This window comes from Mytilus galloprovincialis, chromosome 12 (genome assembly GCF_965363235.1).
Source record: "Mytilus galloprovincialis chromosome 12, xbMytGall1.hap1.1, whole genome shotgun sequence".
In the NCBI taxonomy this organism is placed as follows: Eukaryota; Metazoa; Mollusca; class Bivalvia; order Mytilida; family Mytilidae; genus Mytilus; species Mytilus galloprovincialis.
Window position 1 is genome coordinate 77600524 of NC_134849.1, and position 24604 is coordinate 77625127.

General features: G+C 32.9%; 1 protein-coding gene and 1 long non-coding RNA gene across 4 annotated transcripts; one reads left to right on the forward strand and one right to left on the reverse strand.

Moving 5' to 3' along the window:
* Positions 1–2229: 2229 nt before the first annotated feature.
* Positions 2230–12753, reverse strand: LOC143054906 (uncharacterized). Of its 3 annotated transcripts, XR_012971876.1 has the most exons (6): positions 12611–12753; positions 10528–10710; positions 6728–6898; positions 5991–6392; positions 2949–2967; positions 2230–2477 (listed from the first exon to the last, which is right to left on the reverse strand). It is a non-coding gene; the product is annotated as an uncharacterized LOC143054906 (long non-coding RNA). The 3 variants fall into 3 exon arrangements; XR_012971875.1 differs by lacking the exon at positions 2949–2967 and having other exon boundaries at positions 2230–2496; XR_012971877.1 differs by lacking the exons at positions 2230–2477; positions 2949–2967 and adding an exon at positions 4053–4091.
* Positions 12754–23664: 10911 nt separating this feature from the next.
* On the forward strand, positions 23665–24324 carry LOC143054910 (uncharacterized). Its single transcript, XM_076228012.1, has one exon. It carries the CDS (start codon positions 23785–23787, stop codon positions 24322–24324), a length of 540 nt encoding a protein of 179 aa, XP_076084127.1. The 5' UTR covers positions 23665–23784.
* The last annotated feature ends 280 nt before the right edge of the window (positions 24325–24604 follow it).

Here is a 24604-nt window from a genome sequence, read left to right on the forward strand (position 1 = left end):
AGTGTTAAAAATGTCAAACAAATATTCTTTACTTTTCTACATTAGCTGGAGGTGTGTGTGTGTGTGGGGGGGGGGGGGGGGATCTCACAGGCATGTTTGGCCTTGCCGCGTTTTTGCGCCTGTCCCGGGTCGGGGGCCTCTGGCCTTTGTTAGTCTTGTATTATTTTAATTTTAGTTTCTTGTGTGCAATTTGGAAATTAGTATGGCGTTCATTATCACTGAACTGGTATATATTTGTTTAGGGGCCAGTTGAAGGACACCTCCGGGTGCTGCGGGAATTTCTCGCTACATTGAAGACCTGTTGGTAACCTTCTGCTGTTTTTTTTTTCTATGGTCGGGTTGTTGTCTCTTTGGCACATTCCCCATTTCCATTCTTAATTTTATTTACTGTGGGTTAGCATTCATTAGTCGTCAGTATCCTATAGATTAACAACTTGTGGTTATATCGGTTATTTAGAATCTTCCGTGAAGGTGGCACACAAATGCGCTGCTAATTAATTCGATTGATGTGTCATTTGTATACAATAGTTATATTCCTTTGAACTATGTTCAATTTCATAAAGTCAATGTGCTGATTATCTACCTTGATCAGGGTTATAATTTTTTATTACATTTGTTGCAATGAATTATCTTGATTTTCCAGTCAAATAAAAACCGATAATTTCACATGTGGTTCACTCTCTTACGTCATACAACACTATACGTTGCCAAGAAGTCGATAACGGCGGATCAAAACAAATTGTGAATGCATAGAAAAAAGATATAGTTCCTTAAATGTTTTACATTAATTTCTTTACAAAAGCCATTTGCCAATGTAATAAAAAGAATAACTAATTAAAGAATTCAAATATCGAAAAATATTCAACTCGTGACCAAACAACACTGATGATTAACTCATGCGCTACGCGCATTCGTGAATTAATGTGTTGTTCGGTCACTCGTTAAATATTTTTCTCTATTTGAATTCTTCGATTAGTTATTCTATAAATCTTTTACATATAGTTTATTTTTATTGAATTTAAAATCGTTACAAAATCTGTAAATCTGCTAGATACTCGTATTTTTCATAAGTTTATCAAAGACATTATGTATGTCTATAATTTGTTTTATTTGTTTCGAAATTTTTAAAATTAACATATACCAATATAAAGAATTATCTTAGTATCTTATAAATATGTTTTTGTTTCTTTTGAATATTCAGACCGTGCAAAAACGTCATATATCAGCAAGGTCAAATCTACCCTCATCATTATTAAGTTTCTTAGTACGAAGAGACAAATTGCTCTAAATCACAGATCACAGGCACTTGTTTCAGAATAAAAAGTTCCTGTATTATATCTTAATAGACATGTAACATGAAGGTATATAGGGGGAAATATTCTTAAACAAGTGCCTATGTCACAGAAAAAGCATCTTCTTCCAAGTATTCATGAAATTGATGTCTTTTAAAGCCATACCCTGGAAATTATTAAAAAAACACCTTTCTTTTTACTTTTAATTTGAGGTACAATATGCAGGTGAAAAACATAGGTTTAATTGTGCTGTCAAGAATACGCTGTTTCAATTTGTGGTATGCATTCAAAATGTCCAACAGCATTCGTCATTCTACTCGTGAAGGCATTTGTTTCTACGATCGATATGGTGTTTACAATTATGTCAGAACTCAAATGAAGCAGAAACGCTGATGTAACTTATCTGCTTTACTCGATCCCTAAATACAAATACATGAAAGAATGCAATAGTGAAAAATTGTAATTGGAACCTTTCCAGAACAATTAAAACTTTTCTGAAAAATACTCTAAATGAAAACAGAAATATATCATCTTCCCATTATGATTGAAAGTTAGGAAAATAGACCAGAGTTATCTTACTTTAATAACAGAGAGGGGATATCAAACAATTTTTAATTTAAGCCTAATTAACATTAAAACAATTTTCAATATAAAGGAATTTAATGACGGTCATACAAGTGAGAGGTTAAGCTAGCTATAAAACCAGGTTTCATTCACCATTATTCAAAACTAGAAAATGACTGTATAGAGTCATGAATATATGACAGTTGTTATTCATTCGTTTGATGTGTTTCATCAAAACCTTTCTGAATTACGGTTCCTCAATGATTTTTAATTTCGTTCTTTATTTGATTTTTTTAACTTTCGTTATTCGATTGTCAGTGGTGAGTCTTTTGTAGACGAAGCGGGCGCCTGGCGTAAAAAAAATTAAGCATGGTATCGACAATTAGTTTATTTCACAGTCTATATGCTCACTTTGGGACATGACCACACTGAATAAATTTCATTAGTCGGATGATTTCCAGTCGTGAAAATCCAAAATCTTTTAGAATATCCTCGTTGAATTCCTTTAAAATTACTCCATCGACGAGAGAGTCTGCAAACATTTGAATATAACTATCAAGATGCAATCGATGTAAAAGTCTGCCTATGTCTGCAATTGTCATCGTATCAATATCAGGTAACCTTGTTTCAAACGACTCTCCTAAAAGTATATATATATTAAATCAAGTATCGCCTCAATATCAGGTAACCTTGTTTCAAACGACTCTCCTAAAAGTATAAATATAAAATCCAGTATCGTCTCAATATCAGGTAACCTTGTTTCAAAGGACTCTCCTAAAAGTATAAATATTAAATCAAGTATCGCCTCAATATCAGGTAACCTTGTTTCAAACGACTCTCCTAAAAGTATAAATATTAAATCAAGTATCGTCTAAATACCAGGTAACCTTGTTTCAAAAGGACTCTCCTAAAAGTATAAATATTAAATCAAATATCGCCCCAATATCAGGTAACCTTGTTTCAAACGACTCTCCTAAAAGTATATATATATATATTAAATCAAGTATCGCCTCAATATCAGAAAACCTTGTTTCAAACGACTCTCCTAAAAGTATATATATTAAATAAAGTATCGCCTCAATATCAGATAACCTTGTTTCAAAGGACTCTCCTAAAAGTATAAATATTAAAACAAGTATCGCCTCAATATCAGGTTACCTTGTTTCAAAGGACTCTCCTAAAAGTATAAATATTAAATCAAGTATCGCCTCAATATCAGGTAACCTTGTTTCAAAGGACTCTCCTAAAAGTATATATATATTAAATCAAGTATCGCCTCAATATCAGGTAACCTTGTTTCAAAGGACTCTCCTAAAAGTATAAATATTAAATCAAGTATCGCCTGAATATCAGGTAATCTTGTTTCAAACGACTCTCCTAAAAGTATAAATATTAAATCAAATATCGCCTCAATATCAGGTAACTTTGTTTCAAACGACTCTCCTAAAATTATATATCTTAAATCAAGTATCGCCTCAATATCAGGTAACCTTGTTTCAAACGACTCTCCTAAAAGTATAAATATTAAATCAAGTATCGTCTAAATATCAGGTAACCTTGTTTCAAAGGACTCTCCTAAAAGTATAAATATTAAATCAAGTATCGCCTCAATATCAGGTAACCTTGTTTCAAACGACTCTCCTAAAAGTATATATATTAAATCAAGTGTCGCCTCAATATCAGGTAACCTTGTTTCAAAGGACTCTCCTAAAAGTATATATATTAAATCAAGTATCGCCTCAATATCAGGTAACATTGTTTAAAACGACTCTCCTAAAAGTATAAATATTAAATCAAGTATCGCCTCAATATCAGGTAACCTTGTTTCAAACGACTCTCCTTAAAGTATAAATATTAAATCAAATATCGCCTCAATATCAGGTAACCTTGTTTCAAACGACTCTCCTAAAAGTATAAATATTAAATCAAGTATTGCCTCAATATCAGGTAACCTTGTTTCAAACGACTCTCCTAAAAGTATATATATTAAATCAAGTATCGCCTCAATATCAGGTAACCTTGTTTCAAACGACTCTCCTAAAAGTATATATATTAAATCAAGTATCGCCTCAATATCAGGTAACATTGTTTCAAACGACTCTCCTAAAAGTATATGTATTAAATCAAGTATCGCCTCAATATCAGGTAACCTTGTTTCAAACGACTTTCCTAAAAGTATATATATTAAATCAAGTATCGCCTCAATATCAGGTAACCTTGTTTCAAAGGACTCTCCTAAAAGTATAAATATTAAATCAAGTATCGCCTCAATATCAGGTAACCTTGTTTCAAAGGACTTTCCTAAAGTTATAAATATTAAATCAAATATCGCCTCAATATCAGGTAACCTTGTTTCAAACGACTCTCCTAAAAGTATAAATATTAAGTCAAGTATCGCCTCAATATCAGGTAACCTTGTTTCAAACGACTTTCCTAAAAGTATATATATTAAATCAAGTATCGCCTCAATATCAAGTAACCTTGTTTCATACGTGTCAACTAAAAGTATATATATAAATCAGGTATCGCCCCAATATCAGGTAACTTTGTTTCAAACGTGTCACCTAAAAATTATATTAAATCAAGTATCACCTCAATATCAGGTAACCTTGTTTCAAACATGTCACCTAAAAGTATATATATTAAATCAAGTATAGCCTCAATATCAGATAACCTTGTTTCAAACATGTCACATAAAAGTATATACATAATGTATATTAAATCAAATATCGCCTCAATATCAGGTAACCTTGTTTCATACGTGTCAACTAAAAGTATATATATTAAATCGAGTATCGCCTCAACGACAGGTATCCTTATTTCAAACCTGCCGTATATTTATTAAATCAGGTTTACATATTAAGACTTGTAGATAGTTTAAGGCTCTGGTTGTCGTCAAGTAATTCGGTATTAACCAGGTAAGTGGGATGCATGTTTATATATATATATATGTATGTATGCTGACGGAAATGTTCCTATTGTCGTAACCACATTCCCGTTCTCTTATACAGGAATTTAAGCTGTACAAGTAGACTTATCGGCGGATTTGTACTTACATAAGCAACACGACGGGTGCAACATGTGGAACAAGATCTTCTTATCATCCTGTACCATCTAAGACAACTCGGTTCTTGGTGGGGCCCGTGTTACTCAGTAATTATTTTTCTTCGTTAAAAATTGTGTACCGTTGTTTTTCAGATGGTCTTTTTCTTTATTTTTAACGTTGTCAGTTTATTTTCACTTATGAGTTTAAGGTGGTACCTAACACTACAAGGAGATAACTCTGTAAAGTCAGCTTAACGTTTTAATTACGTTGTGTTGTAAGAGGAATATTAAGGTTCTCGATGATTAAAATTGGTGTTTGTCAAATTGCTATATAACCAGTGTAATTTGTCTGACAAAATGCTTGGTTCAAAATGTTTGAAATTTTTATATTATTGTTAAAGGGTCCGAGTAAATACTTTGTCAAAATCTTATGAAAATTAAACGAGCCAAATTAAATTTAGTGAAAGTGTTGGGTACCACCTTAAATGTCCCTTTGGTATCTTTTGCCTATCTTTTAAATCTTTCATGTTGATTACAAATATTTGATAATATCTATTAAATCTATTCACAACTTTTGTTTTGTTTTGTATTTTATGTCACAGAATTTAGAGACTCCTTGATGTCTTTGAATATTTTAACATTGGATTGCTATCTCATATCACTTCTCTTGCTCTTCACAGTTCTTGAATGTTGTCAGGAAGAACACATTGAGCCTATTAATATGCAATGTAAATAGAAAACCGATGGAGATTATTCTTGAAATACAAAGCTGCGTTCTGGACGGATAGATGTGAAGAAAATTAATCGTAAATCTTTTTGTTAATTTTTAATCAGTGTGTAAGAGCATGTAGATATATATCAACCTTAAAAGAGATTTTCTGATCACAAAAGTACTTTTTTTTATTGTAATGTCTCGTAATCATTATGAAATTGACTTTCTTCATTATTAGTCTCTAAAACCTTCCTATCTGGTGAATGCAATTAAAGGCTGGGGATTGCCACTTGGTATATTTACATGAAAACGATTATACTTCACCTCTTTGTGTTAACAAAGTGCTGGCTCTGCTTTATTGATTATAAAGACAATACCTGGATTAGAACGTTCTTTGTTCCGTCTTGGTAAATGTGGTGCTATGTTTTGGGATAAAACTTGTCGCGAAGAAACTTTCGGAGCATTCTGATTTAAAACAGACTCGTTGGGCATGGTTGCTACTAATGCTCGATGTCCAGAATATTGAATTTGAACTGGTTCTTTTTTAACTGTTATATTAAGTCTTTGTTTCCACTCCCTGGATAGTGTAGACAAGTCAGCATGTCTGTTATCTGGTATCACATCATACACATTTTCACTTGTTGCATGTTGTTTTAAGGAATTATAAGACCTCAGAGACGATCCTTGCTGTTTGTCCTCTTCTGATGGTATGCATTGTAGATATTCATTTGTATGGTTAGTATATGTAGAGGTGTCGAACTCGGACAGGGCTATCAGACCTAAAAAATCCAAAACTCTATGTAAATTTAGTTTTTCACTTTACAATACATGACTTGTCGGGCAATATCTTTTGAATGTAATTACATCGAAGAACCTGAAAAAAAATAAATACACAAACTCGAGAGGGCCATATAATATGTTGCTACCTTTTGATAAATCTCAGCCATACTTTATTTATGAATTGACGAACACATTTTCGATACTATTCAATGCAAATTGAGAAAAATGTCCAAAAAATAATTTTTGAGCCCGAATTAATGAAAAACTAGTCTTTGGTGAATATGTTGCAAGTTTAAAAGTATTTAGTGAAATAACAGTATTTTTAGTTATATACCTCCGAGAACAGGTTCTTGCTCAAACCTAACATATCTTTTAACGACATCGGACATATATATTTGAAGCTGTTGCCATTGTTTGTAATCAAATCCTTTGATTCCAATTACCGCTGCTAATTCCAACTCTCGAATGTACTCAGGCAATATAACAGGATAATTTAATAATTCCACTGAAAAATGTGAAAACATTTCATTTCATTATAGTTTTGCAATTGAAATAAATATTAATTGCATTTCCAGGAGTCAATACAGTATTTGCATGTGATATTTAGTTCCAAATGTTAGTTAGATAAAATAAAAATAATAAGTATAAGAAAAAATAATAAAAAAAATAAAAGTAACAAAATAAATGTAAGAATTATGTAAATAAGAAGATGTGGTATAATTTCCAATGACACAACACTCCACCAGAGACCAGTTACAACTAAAGGTCGCCGTATGGTCTTCAACAATAAACCAAAAAAACCATACTGATTAGTCAGGTATAAAAGGCCCCGACAAATGTACAACAATTTAAACAAAAGACTAACGGCCTGATTTATGTACCAAATAATGAACAGAAAACAGATATGATATAAAGCAACACTCGACAACTACTGAATAACAGGCTCCTGACTTTGGACAGGCACATACAGAATGTGAAACTAGTTTGAAGGCAACAACCCTCCCCTAACCTCATGTTTTTCTGTGACTGTAAATGACGCCTTTACACTAAATCCATTGGAAGTTGGATGTGTACTGATTGATATTTTAGTCTTAGATACATATTTTTTTTATAAGTTGTTATATGCTTTGAATTAGCTGTCAGTAACTGTGAGTATTCTCCGATCTGTACTACACAGCTACTTTTGCATAGGTACTATTTCTGTACTTAAATGTGTAGTACTGGAAATCTACTTTTAATATTCAGTACTATTTTGTTACTCTAAAATTGTAATCTTTAGGTACCTGTATTTTACAGTACTTTATTTGTACTTTAGATTTAGGTACTACAGATTTTTGGTTACTACCGTTACATTTTCAGCATTTTGAAAGTTTTTCTATTTCAAATCTCTTAAAGTTATGATTTTCAAACATGGAATATTGTATTATTTCTCTACCAAAATATTTAGTACAAATCAAGTACTGTAAAAATACAAGTACCTCAATATTACAATAGTTTTAAAGTAAAGAAATAGTACTAAATATTAAAAGTAAATTTCCAGTTCTGAATTTTTTAAGTACAGAAATAGTACATATGCAAAAGTAGCTGTGTAAAATAGGGACGAAAGATACCAAAGGGACAGTCAATCTCATAAATCTAAAACAAACTGACAACGCCAAGGCTAAAAATGAAAAAGACAAACAAACAACAGCACACACGACACAACATAGAAAACTAAAGAATAAACAGCACGAACCCCACCAAAAAAACAAGGGGTGATCTCAGGTGCTCCGGAAGGGTTAGCAGATCCTGCTCCACATGTGGCACCCGTCGTGTTGCTTATGTGATATCAAATCCGGCAAATAGTCTAATTCGGTAAGTCACATTCAAGAAAGAGAAGGGGATTTTAGTATCGACGTAAGGAATATATCCGATATCATTTGTGAAACGGTTATTCCATAACGGTCAGTAGTATCTGTAGTATCCTTTATCTCTAGCTCGATTGGATATATGCGTTCCACATAGTCACTAAATTTTGAATTATTTAGTGAAAGAGCATCATCTATATAGCGAAAAGTAGAGTTAAAGGATATTGCTAACTTCTTATCTTTCTTCCTAAGAAGTTCCTGCATGAAGTCAGCCTCATAATAATAAAGAAACAAGTCGGCAAGTAGAGGGCACAGTTTGTTCCCATTGAAATGCCGACAGTCTGTTGAAAAAAACGTCCTCCGAACGTAACAATCATGTTGTCAATCAAGAAATCAAGCATCTTGATAATATCAGTTTCAGAGAATTTTTTGTTCGAATCAGAGTGATCCTTTACAAAGTAGGATTTGTCCCTCCCTAAGACAAGATACTTGTATCTACGTTGGCCATTTTTTTTTACGAAGCAAAGCAATACCAACTCTTTCAATTTGTCTTTTAGTTTGGAATGTGGAATACAGGTGTAAAGAGTAGAAAAGTCAAATGTTTTAATACTGTTACAAGATGGAAGAGAGTTAGAATGTATGTACTCTAAAAGATCTTTGGAATTTTTAAGTATTAGTGTCGTTTTGTTGTGGGGTTGTACAAGTATCCGTCCACGTCCACTAGGTGTTTTTGTTAGATGTATTTCTATTTGTATCTATATGGTGAGTTAAGCCTTTTTCAACTGATGTTTACTGATACACCACTGTTCCATATTGGGGAGGGTTGAGCGCTAATAAATCATGTTTAACCCCGCCACATTTTTTATTTGTCTGTCCCAAGTCAGGAGCCTGTAGTTCAGTGGTTGTCGTTGGTTCATTTCTGTCATATATGTTTTTCGTAAATTGTTTTGTTTTAAATTAGGCCGTTAGTTTTCACAATTAAATTGATTCATATTTTATCCATTGCGTTGTCAGTTTATTTTAGATTTATGAGTTTGACTGTCCCTTTGGTATCTTTCGTCCCTCTTTCATATCGGGGCCTTTTATAGCTGATTACAATGTATTGGTTTTTCTCCTTGTTGAAGGCCGCATGGTTGCTTATAAATGTTTACTGCATTTGAACTTTGGTGGATAGTTGGCTCATTGACAATCATCCCACATCTCCTTATTTTTATAAAGAAAACAAATAGTTTGTGCAATGCCAAGATACAGGTATCGATAGATTATAGAGCTATGGTAGTGCATATGTATATAACAATAATGTTTAGTTAGATTTTAATTTACTGATATCAAAATCAATATTGATACCATTAAAACAATGTTCAAATTAATTAAAGTTTTCAATTAGCAACCTTTTAGAATAAATTTATTTAAAGCATAGAACATATATATTAGGATATGCTATCCTTTTTGAAATAAGTTTTATATAGGTACAATCAAACTTCCAAAGCAAATTTTTGTATTATGGAAGAATTTAGTAAATGTTTTAAGGATTATGTGGTAACGAAATCCTGACTTCATAATTTACCAATAATACATAGATTACGTACTTTGAAATCGACAACATCACAACAGACACAGGCATAGCGAACGATTTGTGATATATAAACACCGTAAGATGATGCCAAAGGAACATCCCCGTCCAAAAAAGGAAAATTAGCAATAGGTAACAAAATCTCGTCCTTTTTTTCGTAAATGTAAGTATAGAGTTTTCCGTGTATAACTGAAATATATAAATCTAGGAAAGGACAGTTATTACCGTTTATATTTGATTGATTTAAATTAAGTCTATGTGAGTAAATTCGGCAGAATATTTAATTCCTGATTATTTAACGAAATAATCATTAGGATAACGGTAAGTGTGGTTGAATTCATCAATTAAATGCATTTAAACGGATCTTATTAGTTGTTTTTCTAAATCTCCTGCCATAAGAAACGCGCAAATATATATATAACCACTATAGAACATCAAATTAATAGCAAACCATGTTATGAAAATAAACTAATCATTGATACCGGGATTATTGATTTGAACTCGCGTTTTGTCTACAAAAACTCATCAGTGAGAAAAATGACCGTAAAAGATACTTAGCCATACATTTATCAGAATTTATAATAATCGTCAAAACGTGTACACGTAATGAAAAAAGACTTAGTATCTACGAAGACCACAATTAAATCAGGTTTAGAGAAATTGTTTTTTCTCCAATTTTTGACAAATAGCAGTCATAGCTGTTGTAAGACTCACCGCCGGTAACCGGATTGCCCTGGAGGTATCGTAAGTCACTATGTCCTTCTAACAACAGCGATACAGATGGATCTATGCGCAAAGAGGTATTATCACGTTGATTGAGATAATATGTGTCTTTTAATGTAATCTTGCAAGGGAATTCCCCTTTCTTACTGATCTCTATCAGTGATTTGGTTTTACCTAAAATCTCAACAATATAAATATTTATAATTAAATAATGTCTCATATCTACTTAATACAGAAGATACTAATGGAATAATTGAAAGTCATAAGTACAATAAAAACCGACAACACTAAAGCTCAAAACAAGCACGAATAACAAACAAATATTTAAACCCTAAATGCTTCTTTTCATAATTGTTTTTGGTGTAAAAACGTTGGACGAAGCACGTGGAAGCGCTTCATTCTAAAAATGTGCGATTTCACAACTCTGTAAAATTATAAATAGATGCGTTCAATTTATATAATCATTTTTTTTATCCTACAAATCTGTATCTAAAATTTATATTACGGTTTTCGATTGTTTTTCTATGCATTGTTTTAACATCGTCACGTAAAGCACTTGCACTCATACGTGAAAAGTACATGTGCTTATAATGTTTTTCCTACTTAATTTCTTTTACAATTATTTCTATTTAGAATTCATGACGTATGAAAAACGAAACCAAACCGAGGAAAACGCACAAATGCACAATCAAACATGAAAGAAATGATGGAGTTATAACGGGGTCAATCGAAAATCTTTAGTTCAATCAAACACCTTGTCAAAGGAAGACGACAAAAAGACAAACAAAATTAATAATGTAATACACAGAAAATTTGAATATTGAGCAATACCAATTCTTTAAAACACTTGGGTGAACACATGTGTTCATGTAAATGAAGCGCTTCAATTCTCAAATGTAGCGTTACTTATGCAATATGATTAACTGTATTTGGTAACGTCATAATTTAAGAAACCAAAGCGGGATTGTTGTAATGACGTTCATCAGTATTCATCTGTTTTACAGCTGTTCCATAACGGTTCAACAAAGTCGCCTCAATATATGAAACAATCCATAAATGTTACTTCAACTTTACAACTCATTACTTTTGATGCAATAGCTTCCTTGTAAGCAGTACTAAGAAACACAACATTCTAAAAATTAGCTTCCCTTTCTTACCAAAAATGCTACAACAGCAAATTTATTAAAACGCCCGTCAATTTTATCACTTTATTATTCACTGGAAAAAAGAGGCGAACGACACCAAAGTGTTTTTCAAATTCATAAGACAAAAACAAACTGACAATATAACAAGAATGTGTCCTCAGTACACGAATGCCGCACTCGCACTATCATTTTCCATGTTCAGTGGACCGTGAAATTGGGATAAAAACTCTAATTTGGCATTAAAATTAGAAAGATCATATCATAGGGAACATGTGTACTAAGTTTGAAGTCGATTGGACTTCAACTTCATCAGAAACTACCTTGACCAAAAACTTTAACCTGAAGCGGGACAGACGGACGGACGAACGGACGAACGGACGCACAGACCAGAAAACATAATGCCCCTCTACTATCGTAGGTGGGGCATAAAAAAGAAGATGGGGTTTGGTTGCCATTGAGACAACTGTCCATAAGAGACAAAAATGACACAGACATTAACATCTATAGGTCACTGTTCGGCTTTCAACAATGAGCAAAGCCCATACCGCATAGTCAGCTATAAAAGGCCCCGATGTGACAATGTAAAACAATTCAAACGAGAAAACAAACGGCCTTATTTATATAAAAAAACTGAACGAAAAACATGCTTCTAAGACTAAACAATCAATCCGTACACATCCAACATCCAATAGATTTAGTGTAAATGACTTGGCAAACAATGAAAAAAGATAAAAAGACAAACAGTATACAAAACACAACATAGAAAACTAAAGACTGAACAACAGGAAGCCCACCAAAATTATATTGTGATGTCTGGTACTACGGAAGGGGAAGCATATACTGCTCACCCTTCGTGTTGCTCGTGTAAGTAACAACCTGGTTTTTGATCTTATTGTTTTTTTATATTTTTGATTAGCATCGTAACAAACCTTTTTTTGTTCGCACATAAATTGGTTGTTTCGAACTCACAGGTAAACTTATAGTTTTTATGTTTCGGTAACGTCCTTCCTGGTCATCAACTATTTTAGCTTTGACTCTTGGAATCTTTTGTACACAGTGGATTCGTAGTAACTGTAAACATATTTTCAAGAAGATGGGTTACAAATATCACTAGAAAGCAAAAAAAATCTTCGGTACATGTTTTAAAGACATATGATACATCATTATGTGAATAAAACAAGCGTATTTGTAATAATCTTTATTTGGTAAGTACTCTTAGAGTAAGATTCAGAATTAGTGTTAAGGTGACATTAGTACGTGTCTTCAGAGCACCCCTAGATTTTGGTCGGTTCGTGTTGCTCAGTCTTTGGTTTTTGATGTAGTATTTTGTAAACTGCTGTTGGTCTGTTTTTCAACCGATTTTACTTTTTGTGTTATGTTCTTTTTTAAAACCCAGTACAGTCAAAGAGGAGATTTTAGTACATGCGTTTACAAACATATTTACTTACTTTCAGGCTTTATATGCCTGTCCCAGGTCAAAGTCAGTAGTTTCGTGGTTTACAGGGTATATGAGACCCATATATCCCGTGAACAAAAATGAAAAATCAAAAAGGTAATCAATGTTGAAATTAGGACACTCACGTATTATCTAACTGTTATTCTGGCTTCACTAGTAACATGACCTCAGCAAGTATAAAACACTAACAGGATATATGTGTCTATATCCTCTTTGAAGCCCGTATAACATATGATATCGTGTAACAGAGTGAGTAATCATAATGTGTAAGCAAAATTGAGAATGGACATGGGGAATGTGCCAAAGAGACAACAACCCGACCATAGAGCAGACAACAACAGAAGGTCACCAATAGGTCTTCAATGCAGCGAGAAATTCCCGCACCAAGAGGCGTCCTTCAGCTGGCCCCTTAACAAATATATATACTAGTTTAGTGATAATGAACGCCATACTAAACTCCAAATCGGGGATGGGCACGATTACTGACAAATGTAATTTATTATCTTTTTCTTATTTCAAATCTATTCTCGTATTTTAATATAAAAGGTCTTGAATTATTTTTCAAAAGCTAGATACAAAGTAAAATTTGGAAGGGGATCTGGTTGGTCATAATGCAGCTTGAGACAATAGATAGATATAAAGCAGTTGATAAACTATTAAGTCATATTAATGCATTCTGTTTTATCTGTACTTTAAAGTGATGAATAAATACACACTTTCATTTATCATGTTTATACTAGTTTATATTTCATTAAATTATTTTACTAAAGTAATTGAAATGTAATCGAAAAGTAATCTATGATTACATCACAACTTTTGCTGTAATCGATTAAATTAAGATTACTTGTAATCAAAAATGTCTCCGATTACAGATTACTGTCGATTAACGGAAAAAAATGTAATCAATTACAATCGATTACGATTACAGATTACGATTACCCCATCACTGCTCCAAATTGTACACAAGAAACTAAATTTAAAAATAATCCAAGATTAGAGCCAGAGGCTCCTGACTTGAGACAGGCGCAAATATGCGGCGGGGTTAAAAATGTTCATCGTTACTAAAAAAGCAAGTATATGGAGTTCAAAAGTTGCTAGGAACTAGAATTTTACAGAGAAGTATCTGGAGAATCTAAGTCTATAAGAAAGTATATTTGATAAGTCGTGACAATCAATGACAGATATAAATGCACTTTGCGAGGCCTTCGGCCGTATAATTAAATTAGTATATCAAAACATACCAGCCTCAGCCACAAAGGATAAAGGAAATTCCTGTTGAATGTATACTGTTACAAACCCGAATTGATTATCTTTTGTTTCAAATAGTTAGGCTTACACTCAAGTTCCCTATCACAAATCTATATAATTGATTTTAAAGTTTTACCTAATTTTTTCAGCCCAGCTAAACGTTTGAAAAAATAAAGTTATACTACTTGACCGGTGCTGACAGTTATATCACCTGACTGGTGCTGACATTTATATTACTTGACCGGTGCAGACAGTGTTATATTACCTGACCGGCACTGACAGTGTTATATTACAAGACCGGTACTGAGTGTTATATTACCTGACCGGTGCTGACAGTTGTATTACCTGACCAGTGTTAACAGTGATATTACCTGCCCAGTGCTGACAGTTATTTTACCTGACTTGTGCTGGCAGTTATATTACCTCAACGGTGCTGACAGTTATATTACCTGACCAGTGTTGACAGTTATATTACCTGCCCAGTGCTGACAGTTATTTTACCTGACTTGTGCTGGCAGTTATATTACCTCAACGGTGCTGACAGTTATATTACCTGACCAGTGCTGACAGTTATTTTACCTGACTTGTGCTGGCAGTTATATTACCTCAACGGTGCTGACAGTTATATTACCTGACCAGTGCTGGCAGTTATTTTACCTAGCTTTTGCTGTCAGTTATATTACCTCACCAGTGCTGACAGTTGTATTACCTGACCAGTGTTGACAGTTATATTACCTGCCCAGTGCTGACAGTTATTTTACCTGACTTGTGCTGGCAGTTATATTACCTCAACGGTGCTGACAGTTATATTACCTGCCCAGTGCTGGCAGTTATTTTACCTGACTTGTGCTGGCAGTTATATTACCTCAACGGTGCTGACAGTTGTATTACCTCACCGGTGCTGACAGTTATATTACCTGACCGGTGCTGACAGTTATTTTACCTGACTTGTGCTGGCAGTTATATTACCTGCCCAGTGCTGACAGTTATATTACCTCACTGGTGCTGACAGTTATATTACCTCACCGGTGCTGACAGTTATATTACCTGACCGGTGCTGACAGTTGTATTACCTGACTTGTGCTGGCAGTTATATTACCTGACCGGTGCTGACAGTTGTATTACCTGACCAGTGTTGACAGTTATATTACCTGCCCAGTGCTGACAGTTATTTTACCTGACTTGTGCTGGCAGTTATATTACCTCACCGGTGCTGACAGTTATATTACTTGACCAGTGCTGACAGTTATATTACCTGACCAGTGTTGACAGTTATATTACCTGCCCAGTGCTGACAGTTATATTACCTCAACGGTGCTGACAGTTATATTACCTGACTTGTGCTGACAGTTATATTACCTGACCAGTGCTGACAGTTATTTTACCTGACTTGTGCTGACAGTTATATTACCTCACCGGTGCTGACAGTTATATTACCTCAACGGTGCTGACAGTTATATTACCTCACCGGTGCTGACAGTTATATTACCTCAACGGTGCTGACAGTTATATTACCTGCCCAGTGCTGACAGTATCATCTTTTGTTTCTCCACAGAAACCTTTGATTACCACTGCCATCATAGGAAGTCGCATTTGATATCTTTCTATGAAATCTGGTATGGAATATCTAAAGTTGTCACTCTCGTACATATTCATGTGTGAATAAAACGCCTAACAGGAAGTGAGTAAAAAGAAAAATTTAAATGATTAGTATATGATTTGAAGGAAAAGTCTGTCCTATTGTACGTAAACCGTTAAATATCAATCGAATTTGACGAATGCTTGGTCCTAGTAGATTGCAAAGTAAGTTACTGCAAACTTGGCTTGCTTTTTCTGTAATAATACAGATCAACATAAGTTTAAAGATCAATGTATTCTTAAACTTTAATGTTTGTCAACATTTGTGTTCAGTATCAATTTCCTGTGTTTCGAGGCTTAGATGAGTGTGAGATCCATAAAAGCGACAGTAGTATACCGCTATTCAAAATTCATAAATCGATGGAGAAAAAACAAATCCGGGTTACAAACTAAAACTGAGGGAAACCTATCAAATATAAGAGAACTACGACACAACAGCGACACAACACCGAAATGTAACACACACAGAAACTAACTATACTACATGCCAAACCTCCGGCTTTAATGGCAGTATTAATTATAACATCAAAATGACAACATTAAACGACAGGGTTACAATAAATAAACAGATAAATGGGAGAAAATATAGGACAGAGAAACAAACGAATAATAGCCATCAAAAGCTAACATGTTAAAAAATATTTGTATACGCCAGACGCGCGCTACGTCCACACAAAACTATGCTCAGATGTAAAACGTTTGAAAGCCACAACAACCACAAAGTTGAAGATCGCCGAGGACCAAAAGTTCAAAAAATTGTGAGACCAGGGCTATCCGACTGGGACAAAAACATCATTATTATCAAGAATAATACATAGTTTTGCAAACAGTAAATTTTATAAAATAACTATATGATAGATAAACTGAAGTGGTGACAAGCTCTATATAATAAAAACGAATACATTACAAAATCACAGCCCTGTTAGCCATAGTCAATGCAACGCCCAAAGTGACGTCACATACAAATTTCTAAAACGTGTTCCGAAAATTAAGAAAGAATTTGGATGAAATTCCAGATTGGATTTGTATGACTTATCTTACTAATATTAATAACACTGAAAATCATAATACTAATTAATATTTAATTGTAGTAGTAATTAGATAATTAATTGTATTATCTAGCTTTGTGGGTGTATCTTCTGATCAAACTGCAAACCAAACATATCGTGTAAATTTTGTTGATGCAAAGTAAAATCACAAAAATACTGAACTCCAAGGAAAATTCAAAAAGGAAAGTCCCCAATCAAATGGCAAAATCAAAAGTTCAAAAAGGGTAAAAATGTCAAAAATAGGGGTACAGCAGTCAACATTGTTTTATCATCTTAATCACTATAAAAACAACAAAATTAATGTAACGAAGAAGCACAAAAAGGCATACATCAAATTTAACATCCTCGTTTTGCTTATATTATACGATTTTATTTATCTATGTAAAATGCACGCATAAAGGATGGAAGGTTTTAAGTACTGGTGTAAAATTGCGCGTTTGAAATTCGCACAAGTAGACATAAAATAATTTTGTCGTTCAAAGTATGACGGGATACATAAATACAATCACGTAAAATAGATATATAACCAAAAAAAAATACTTAACAGTAAAAATAATAATAATATATAAAAAAAAAATAGTGTGGTTCAAAGTATGACGGGATACATAAGTACAGAGTCACGTCAAATGTATATCACAAAAAAACAGACTTAACAGTAATAGTAATATTAAAAATTCAAATCTACCAAATGAACTGGATGATTTATGTTTGATTTTCATTATTGACAACACATTTGTTTGGTGAATAACGTGGGTTTTTTTGTACAGATAATTGACATTCCTGTGAGAATATACTACTAGTATGCTACTCTTTACCCGAATTTATTGTTTGTTGCTGTAGAAAAAATGTGTACCGGAACTAAATTTTCATCTCGAAATTATAGTCAGGGTAAGTTTAAACCCAATCAATACGAGAAACAAAAGTTAAGAGAAGCCGTTTTCACCTGTATTTGAATTTCAGATGACTACAGATGGTTTGTTGTAGTTGTAGTCACAATTCTGTACCCTTTTTTTAATGTCCCATCTACTCTCCGAAATATTACTTTGAAAATAGTTAAAATGCAAGTGTCCAACTGTTACCCTTCCGTAAAGCACCTACTTTCAAATGGGTTCATGTTTCTCACTCTATTTTTTTCCCATGTAGAATGTTTTGTTGACTAGTGTTTGTCTATTCGTCTTTTTGCGGTGATATTGTCTGTGTTTTTGACTTATAGTTCTAAATTGCCTCTCGGATTATCTTAACTCTCTTTCAAATTGGTCATATTTTATATGTGCATGACCTAGACATAAAAGAATACTGTGTAGTACACGTTGGTGTCGCATTTTGACCAGTGGTTAATTACACTACTTTTCTTTTGTTTTTGGTGTGATTTGTCTTTTTGGTTGCTGTCTTTATAATTATTTTTCTTTTATTGCTCATTCATAAAATCAGGCAGTATTTCTTCTACATTCTGTCATATTTTGTTATTCAAGGCTCAAATAGTGAATGAAATTTATACTTTATGATATAGCTGACTGCATAGTTTCGTTATGGTAATTGTGGTGGGCTCAACGGTGAACTGCTGTTGATAAAAAAAAAACCTTTCAATTGTTGACAGCTGTCGCCTTGACAATCGCACCATATTTCTTAGATTTTAATTTAATACAGAACATATTGTATGTCCACTGGATTTATTCATTTACGAAATTAGGTAAAATATATGAATTAGTAAAAATAATTGCAAACATCGCGATACCTAGAGCAAAATGACTAAGCTGTTAATGAAAATACCGAACTCAATGATAAAAAGTAAAATTACAAAAAATCTTGAAAATTCAAAACGGAAATATAATTATCAAATAGTAAAATGCACATTCCCATGAAACGAATGGAAAACATCTATTATACTCATGACTTGGAACAGGCATTTCCTTATGCAAAGACTGGTTTCATTAAACCTAGTTTTATAGCTAGCTAAACCTCTCACTTGTATGACAGTCGTATAGAATTCCGTTGTATTGACACCAATGTGTGATTAAAACAAACACACATAATAGGTACTAATGTCAAAAATAGGGTTACAGCAGTCAACATTGAGTTATAATCATAATCAATATAAAAGGAAAAAAATGTCAACAACAAATAACAAGTGGCATATTTACAAAGCATATAAGCAAAATTGAAAGACACGGATACAAAAATATATAGCACAATGACACAATTACGAATTGTAGAAGTACTATGATACACCAAAGGGACATTACCAAAAATGGATTAACCAGTAAAGGTAAATGATTGAATAGGGGAAGTCATAAAACTTGGCCAAATCAATCGATGTCCTATATAAACGAACGGAACTAATGGAAACAATTGTCATATGCTCTACAACAGATCGAATTGAGTATTTAAGTAAAATTATTATTCTTCCTTCTAGAAAGCCTAGGTAAAGAAAGACAAACTTACCTAGTTTTGAACAGATGTCTTTCAAACATGTCAAATGATCAATGTTTTCTTAATACGTTTGACAAGCAATATGTGTTATTAGAAATGTAATTTAAACTGACAGGGCGGAGCTTACTTTTTAATTTGTATAAGGGTAGTATATTTAAAAATGTGTGTGATAAGGATGATTGCCGTTAAAATTATTATTGATTTCTAATCACCTATCGGTGTCACTAAACGGATTCACTAAAGAATGAGTGAATGATATGGAACGAATAGAGTCAATTGAAATAAAAGTATTTTTAAATATCGGCTATTGTAGCATTACGACTAATCAAATATCTAAATGTGAGATTTATATTAATATTTGTTACATTTAATAATTATACATAAAGTAAAATCTTTAAGGACAATTCTTATTGCTGTTCAATAAAGGAAATCAAAAAAGTTGAAGTACCCTTTGCAAATTATTCTATTGCCTCCCACCCCCACAACCATAACAAAAAAAAACATTCGGAATAAAAGCAAGAAAAAACGGTGTAGAATTACAACGTATGCATATTTGCAACTTCTGTCGTGACAGGTATTATGCTTTCATAACCACAATTTCCAAACTGCAATTATTACATTTTATCAAACTCCGTTTTACAATAAAATCAACGGTAGTGTCTCACTGTTTAATTAGCGAATACACGTATAGTGTTTACATATTTTTACCGGATCAATGACCATTACTGGGCACTTCATTGACGAGTTTATCCTAAAACTCCTATCTTAAATGGACTGGTCTATGATAAGCAAACCGGTTAAACTACGCCCAGTCAAGTGAAATAAATCAAGTTATAGTACATACTTAAATCTAATAAATGTATATAGTCATAGTAGATAATATCAAAGGTGTCCCGCCTGTGATAACATTCTTTTTGGCGCTTAATTTCTTTTTAGTAGTTATCTAATAAGTCGTTTCTATGTGTGTTGCATTGTCGTTTGTTTTTGTTGCACTTAAGTGATCAGTTGTGGCGTTGTTTTCCTCTTATGGTTGATGTGTTTCTCTCAGTTTTAGTTTGTAACACGGACTTTTTTTTTTATCAAAATCAATGAATAACTTTTGAACAGGGGTATACAACTGTTGTCTTTATTTGAAATAAAATACTTGGTTTTTAGAGATATTAGATAATCATGCAGATATAAAAATAGAGTACTTATCAATTGAATCTGTTTGACGTGAGTATATAAGTTATAATGCGTATTTTGGTGTCCGGTTTGCCCACACATTTGAGCAATCGTGACACCCTTCCGAGTTTATACAAGAGAAACCTAAAACTATGCATTATCTACAGAAAAACAGCTTTATCATGTTCTATACTTCGCATACCAATAATCGTTGACCAATGTTTCAATTTGTTGAAACATTTTACTTATATGCTGTTTGATAAAGATGTTTCTTTATAAAAGACAAGGACGTTATGCAATAGATCTCAATCAGATGATGGAAATAGATATAGGAAGATGTGGTGTGAGTGCCAATGAGACAACTCTCCATACAAATAACAATTTAAAAAGTAAACCATTATAGGTTAAAGTACGGCCTTCAACACGGAGCCTTAGCTCACACCGAACAACAAGCTATAAAGGGCCCCAAAATTACTAGTGTAAAACCATTCAAACGGGAAACCCAACGGTCTAATCTATATAAACAAAACGAGAAACGAGAAACACGTATATATTACATAAACAAACGACAACTACTGTACATCAGATTCCTGACTTAGGACAGGTGCAAAAATGTTTTCGTCAAAAACTATTTCTGTAATGTATAAAATCAGTAATGAAAAACAAGTAGAACAAAATACATTATGCAGGTTAGCCTTAGGACAAGGATCAATTTTATCTCTTGACTGATATAAAATGATTAGTTAATCAGATTGGGAGCAGATATGAAATATGGTTCTACGGACAAATGTCACAGATTACTTACAAAAACAATAACCAAAATTTACACGAATCATTTTTCGCTTTCTTAAATGATAAAGTGTCAGAAAAGTTTATTTTGTAAGCAATAAAATGAAGAACGAAACTTCTTTAAATAAATATTAAGGAATGAAAATGTTAGAAGTATTACGTAATGTGCAAACATTCAAAAGATAAATCTCTTTTGATTTAGTACATCAATATTTCGGTTTCTCAGGTAAGAAAATAATTTATACCTGCCTTTTATTAGTTAACAAGCCTCATAAAAAAGAGAAAAAAACAGTAAAAATGCTACATAATTCTGTGATTGTTCTAGTTCGGCTCTTTGGCACATCTTATTCACTCTTGCATATATATATAATTAGACAATATACGTATATTGTCTTGAAATATGAAATTTATTTGTATGAGGCTTAGAAACGGGAAAATGCGAGGTTCTACCGAGCATTTTCCCGTTTCGTGCCGAATACAAATAAATTTCATATTTCAAGACACTATACGTATATTGTTTTTATACTGAAATCGATAAAAAATAAAAAAATAATAAAAATATGAAACAAATATTATTAAAAAAAAGTGTTTGGAATATCCCCCTTGGGGTACCATTTTGGGGTATTTCCCTATGAGCGTAGTCTAGGCGGTAAGCATTGACAATTTAAGGAATTAGAAAGGGAAAATGAATTTAATTAATAACATTTGATAAACATGGTATATAAATTACCAATTTGAAGACATAACAGGTTTAAATTCATAAAAGTTTGACCATTGTTACTACACGTTGTCATGGTTGTGACGTGACGTTGTAAGTAGGCGGTGTCTTATAGGTGAGTTGAGGTCATTGACGTATAAAGCTAACGTTTATACGTATAGCTTTATCTGTATAGTAAAATAGCTGATTGCAGTATAATGCATTAAAATGGTAACTGTATATCGAGGATAGCGCAGGACTAAATATTTTCTTTCATTTCTGTGTAAACATGGTAAAAAGTAATTTCATAAAAATACTGAACTCCGAGGAAAATGGCAAAATCAAAAGCACAAACACATCAAACGAATGGATAATAACTGTCATATTCCTGACTTGCTACTGCATTTTCTTATGCATAAAATGGGTGATTAAACCTTGTTTTATAGCGCTAAATCTCACACTTGTATGACAGTCGCATCAAATTCCATTACATTGGCAACGATACGTGAAAAAAAAACCAAGCGGACATAATAGGTAAAATTGTCATATTAAGGGTACAGCAGTCAACACCGTGTCAGAATGTTTATCACAACAAAAACAAACAAATATGAAACAGAGAAGCACAAAAAAGGCATATATAACATTTAACAACCTCATGCATTGTTTACTTGTTTTTGTATTTTAACTCTTGCGTAGAATCGCGTGTTCTACGTAAGAATGTAAACGTCAAACAGGTAGAGATGTAAAACAATTTTGTCGTTCAAAGTATGCAATACTCAATTCACACATTGTAAAAAAACAAAGAAAAAGGCCGGTAAGACTAAATTCACGTTTACTTAGTGAAAATGATTGTCGGAGAAAGATGCTTAAAAATTGAATAAATATTCATACTTTGGAAAAATATGTATCCTTAATTGACGTTAGTTTTTTTTTAAAGACAAATTGTTATTCTTGTGCCTTAAGCGTTCGTGATGAAAGTAGATCAAGAAAAGTGCTTTAAAGGTATTAATATAGGTAAAAAAGTTCCTTTCATTTCCTGCGACAATAGGATTTCAGGTAAGAGCTTCAAATATATCAATATATGCTACGAATAATCGAAGTATTAGGTAAGTATGTATTTACAAATCAAAAATATCAAATACAAATCATAATTCACAAGTTCGGTACTCATCTCATTTTCGAGCTGGCAGCGGGCGGCGTGAGCCGTCCCAGCACGATATGTGCCATGCCTGTAAACAATTTGGCCACTTGCTTGAGCTCACGTTCTCTGAACACTCGTAAAAAGTACCAGAAACCTTAAAGGCCTACTGTAAGTGGACTAAAATACATAATATTACTCCATTACCTTCATCTGATTATACAGTTTCTTTATATTTGATTCACATTTCACAGAATGCAAAATCGGCAAGCAAGATAAATGAAGTAATATACGCCATTAGCTGGGCACATTAACTGGCTGGATTTAATAATCCTTGTACATCTGAATTAGTAACGTTTGTAAACGAAGGAGCACAGAGAAAATTGGGACATTTTATCACTAAGAAAGATCCTATTACACCAGACATTTTGCGAAAGATTGTTCATACTTATGGTCATCTTAATAGTAATCTTAAAGACTTAAGAACTGTTTGTATGTGTTTATTAAGCTATGCAGGTTTTTTAAGGTTTTCAGAACTAGTTAATTTGAGAGGTATCGATATAAAGATTTATTCTACACATGCAAATTTATATTTGGCGAAGAGTAAAACTGATATTTACAGAGACGGGAGGGATGTGGTTATTTCTAGAACTAATCTTGTAACTTGTCCTGTCTGTATGCTAGAACGATATCTCAAATTAGCTAGTATTACATCAAATTCTGATGAATTTATTTTTAGATCCGTTAATTTTTGTAAGTCTGATAATTCTTATAAACTTAGAAGTACAGGTCCGTTGTCATACACGAGAGCTCGGGAAATACTACTTTCAAGTTTACAGAGTATAGGCTTAGATAGTAAAAAATTTGGACTGCATAGTCTCCGCTCAGGAGGGGCATCGGCTGCTGCAGTGGCTGGTGTAGAGGACAGATTGTTCAAAAAGCATGGTCGGTGGAAAAGTGACACGGCAAAAGACGGTTATGTTAAAGAGTCTTTGAAGGATAGACTGTCTGTAACAAATAATATTGGGATTTAATTATGTATTTCTCCTTTTATTTTTTCTTTACCCTTTCTTTATTTTTCGAAGCTTTGCTGCACTGTCAGGCGAGCTGATCCCATACAAAGGTGTTGAGTTTATTTTGTAAATAATTTATGTTCGCTTGAAGTTATGAATTAGAACATAACATATAAGATGTGGTGACAATGACGTGAATATTAATAATTATAGGTCGTTATAGGTCTTCAATAATTAGCACATCTTTACCGCATAGCAAGCTACAAAAAGCTCTCGACACTTAACAACATGTCAAACAATA

Excerpts from the sequence above, each read along its gene's own strand:
- LOC143054910 (XM_076228012.1), top strand. The coding sequence starts at position 23,785 with ATGTGTTTATTAAGCTATGCAGGTTTTTTAAGGTTTTCAGAACTAGTT.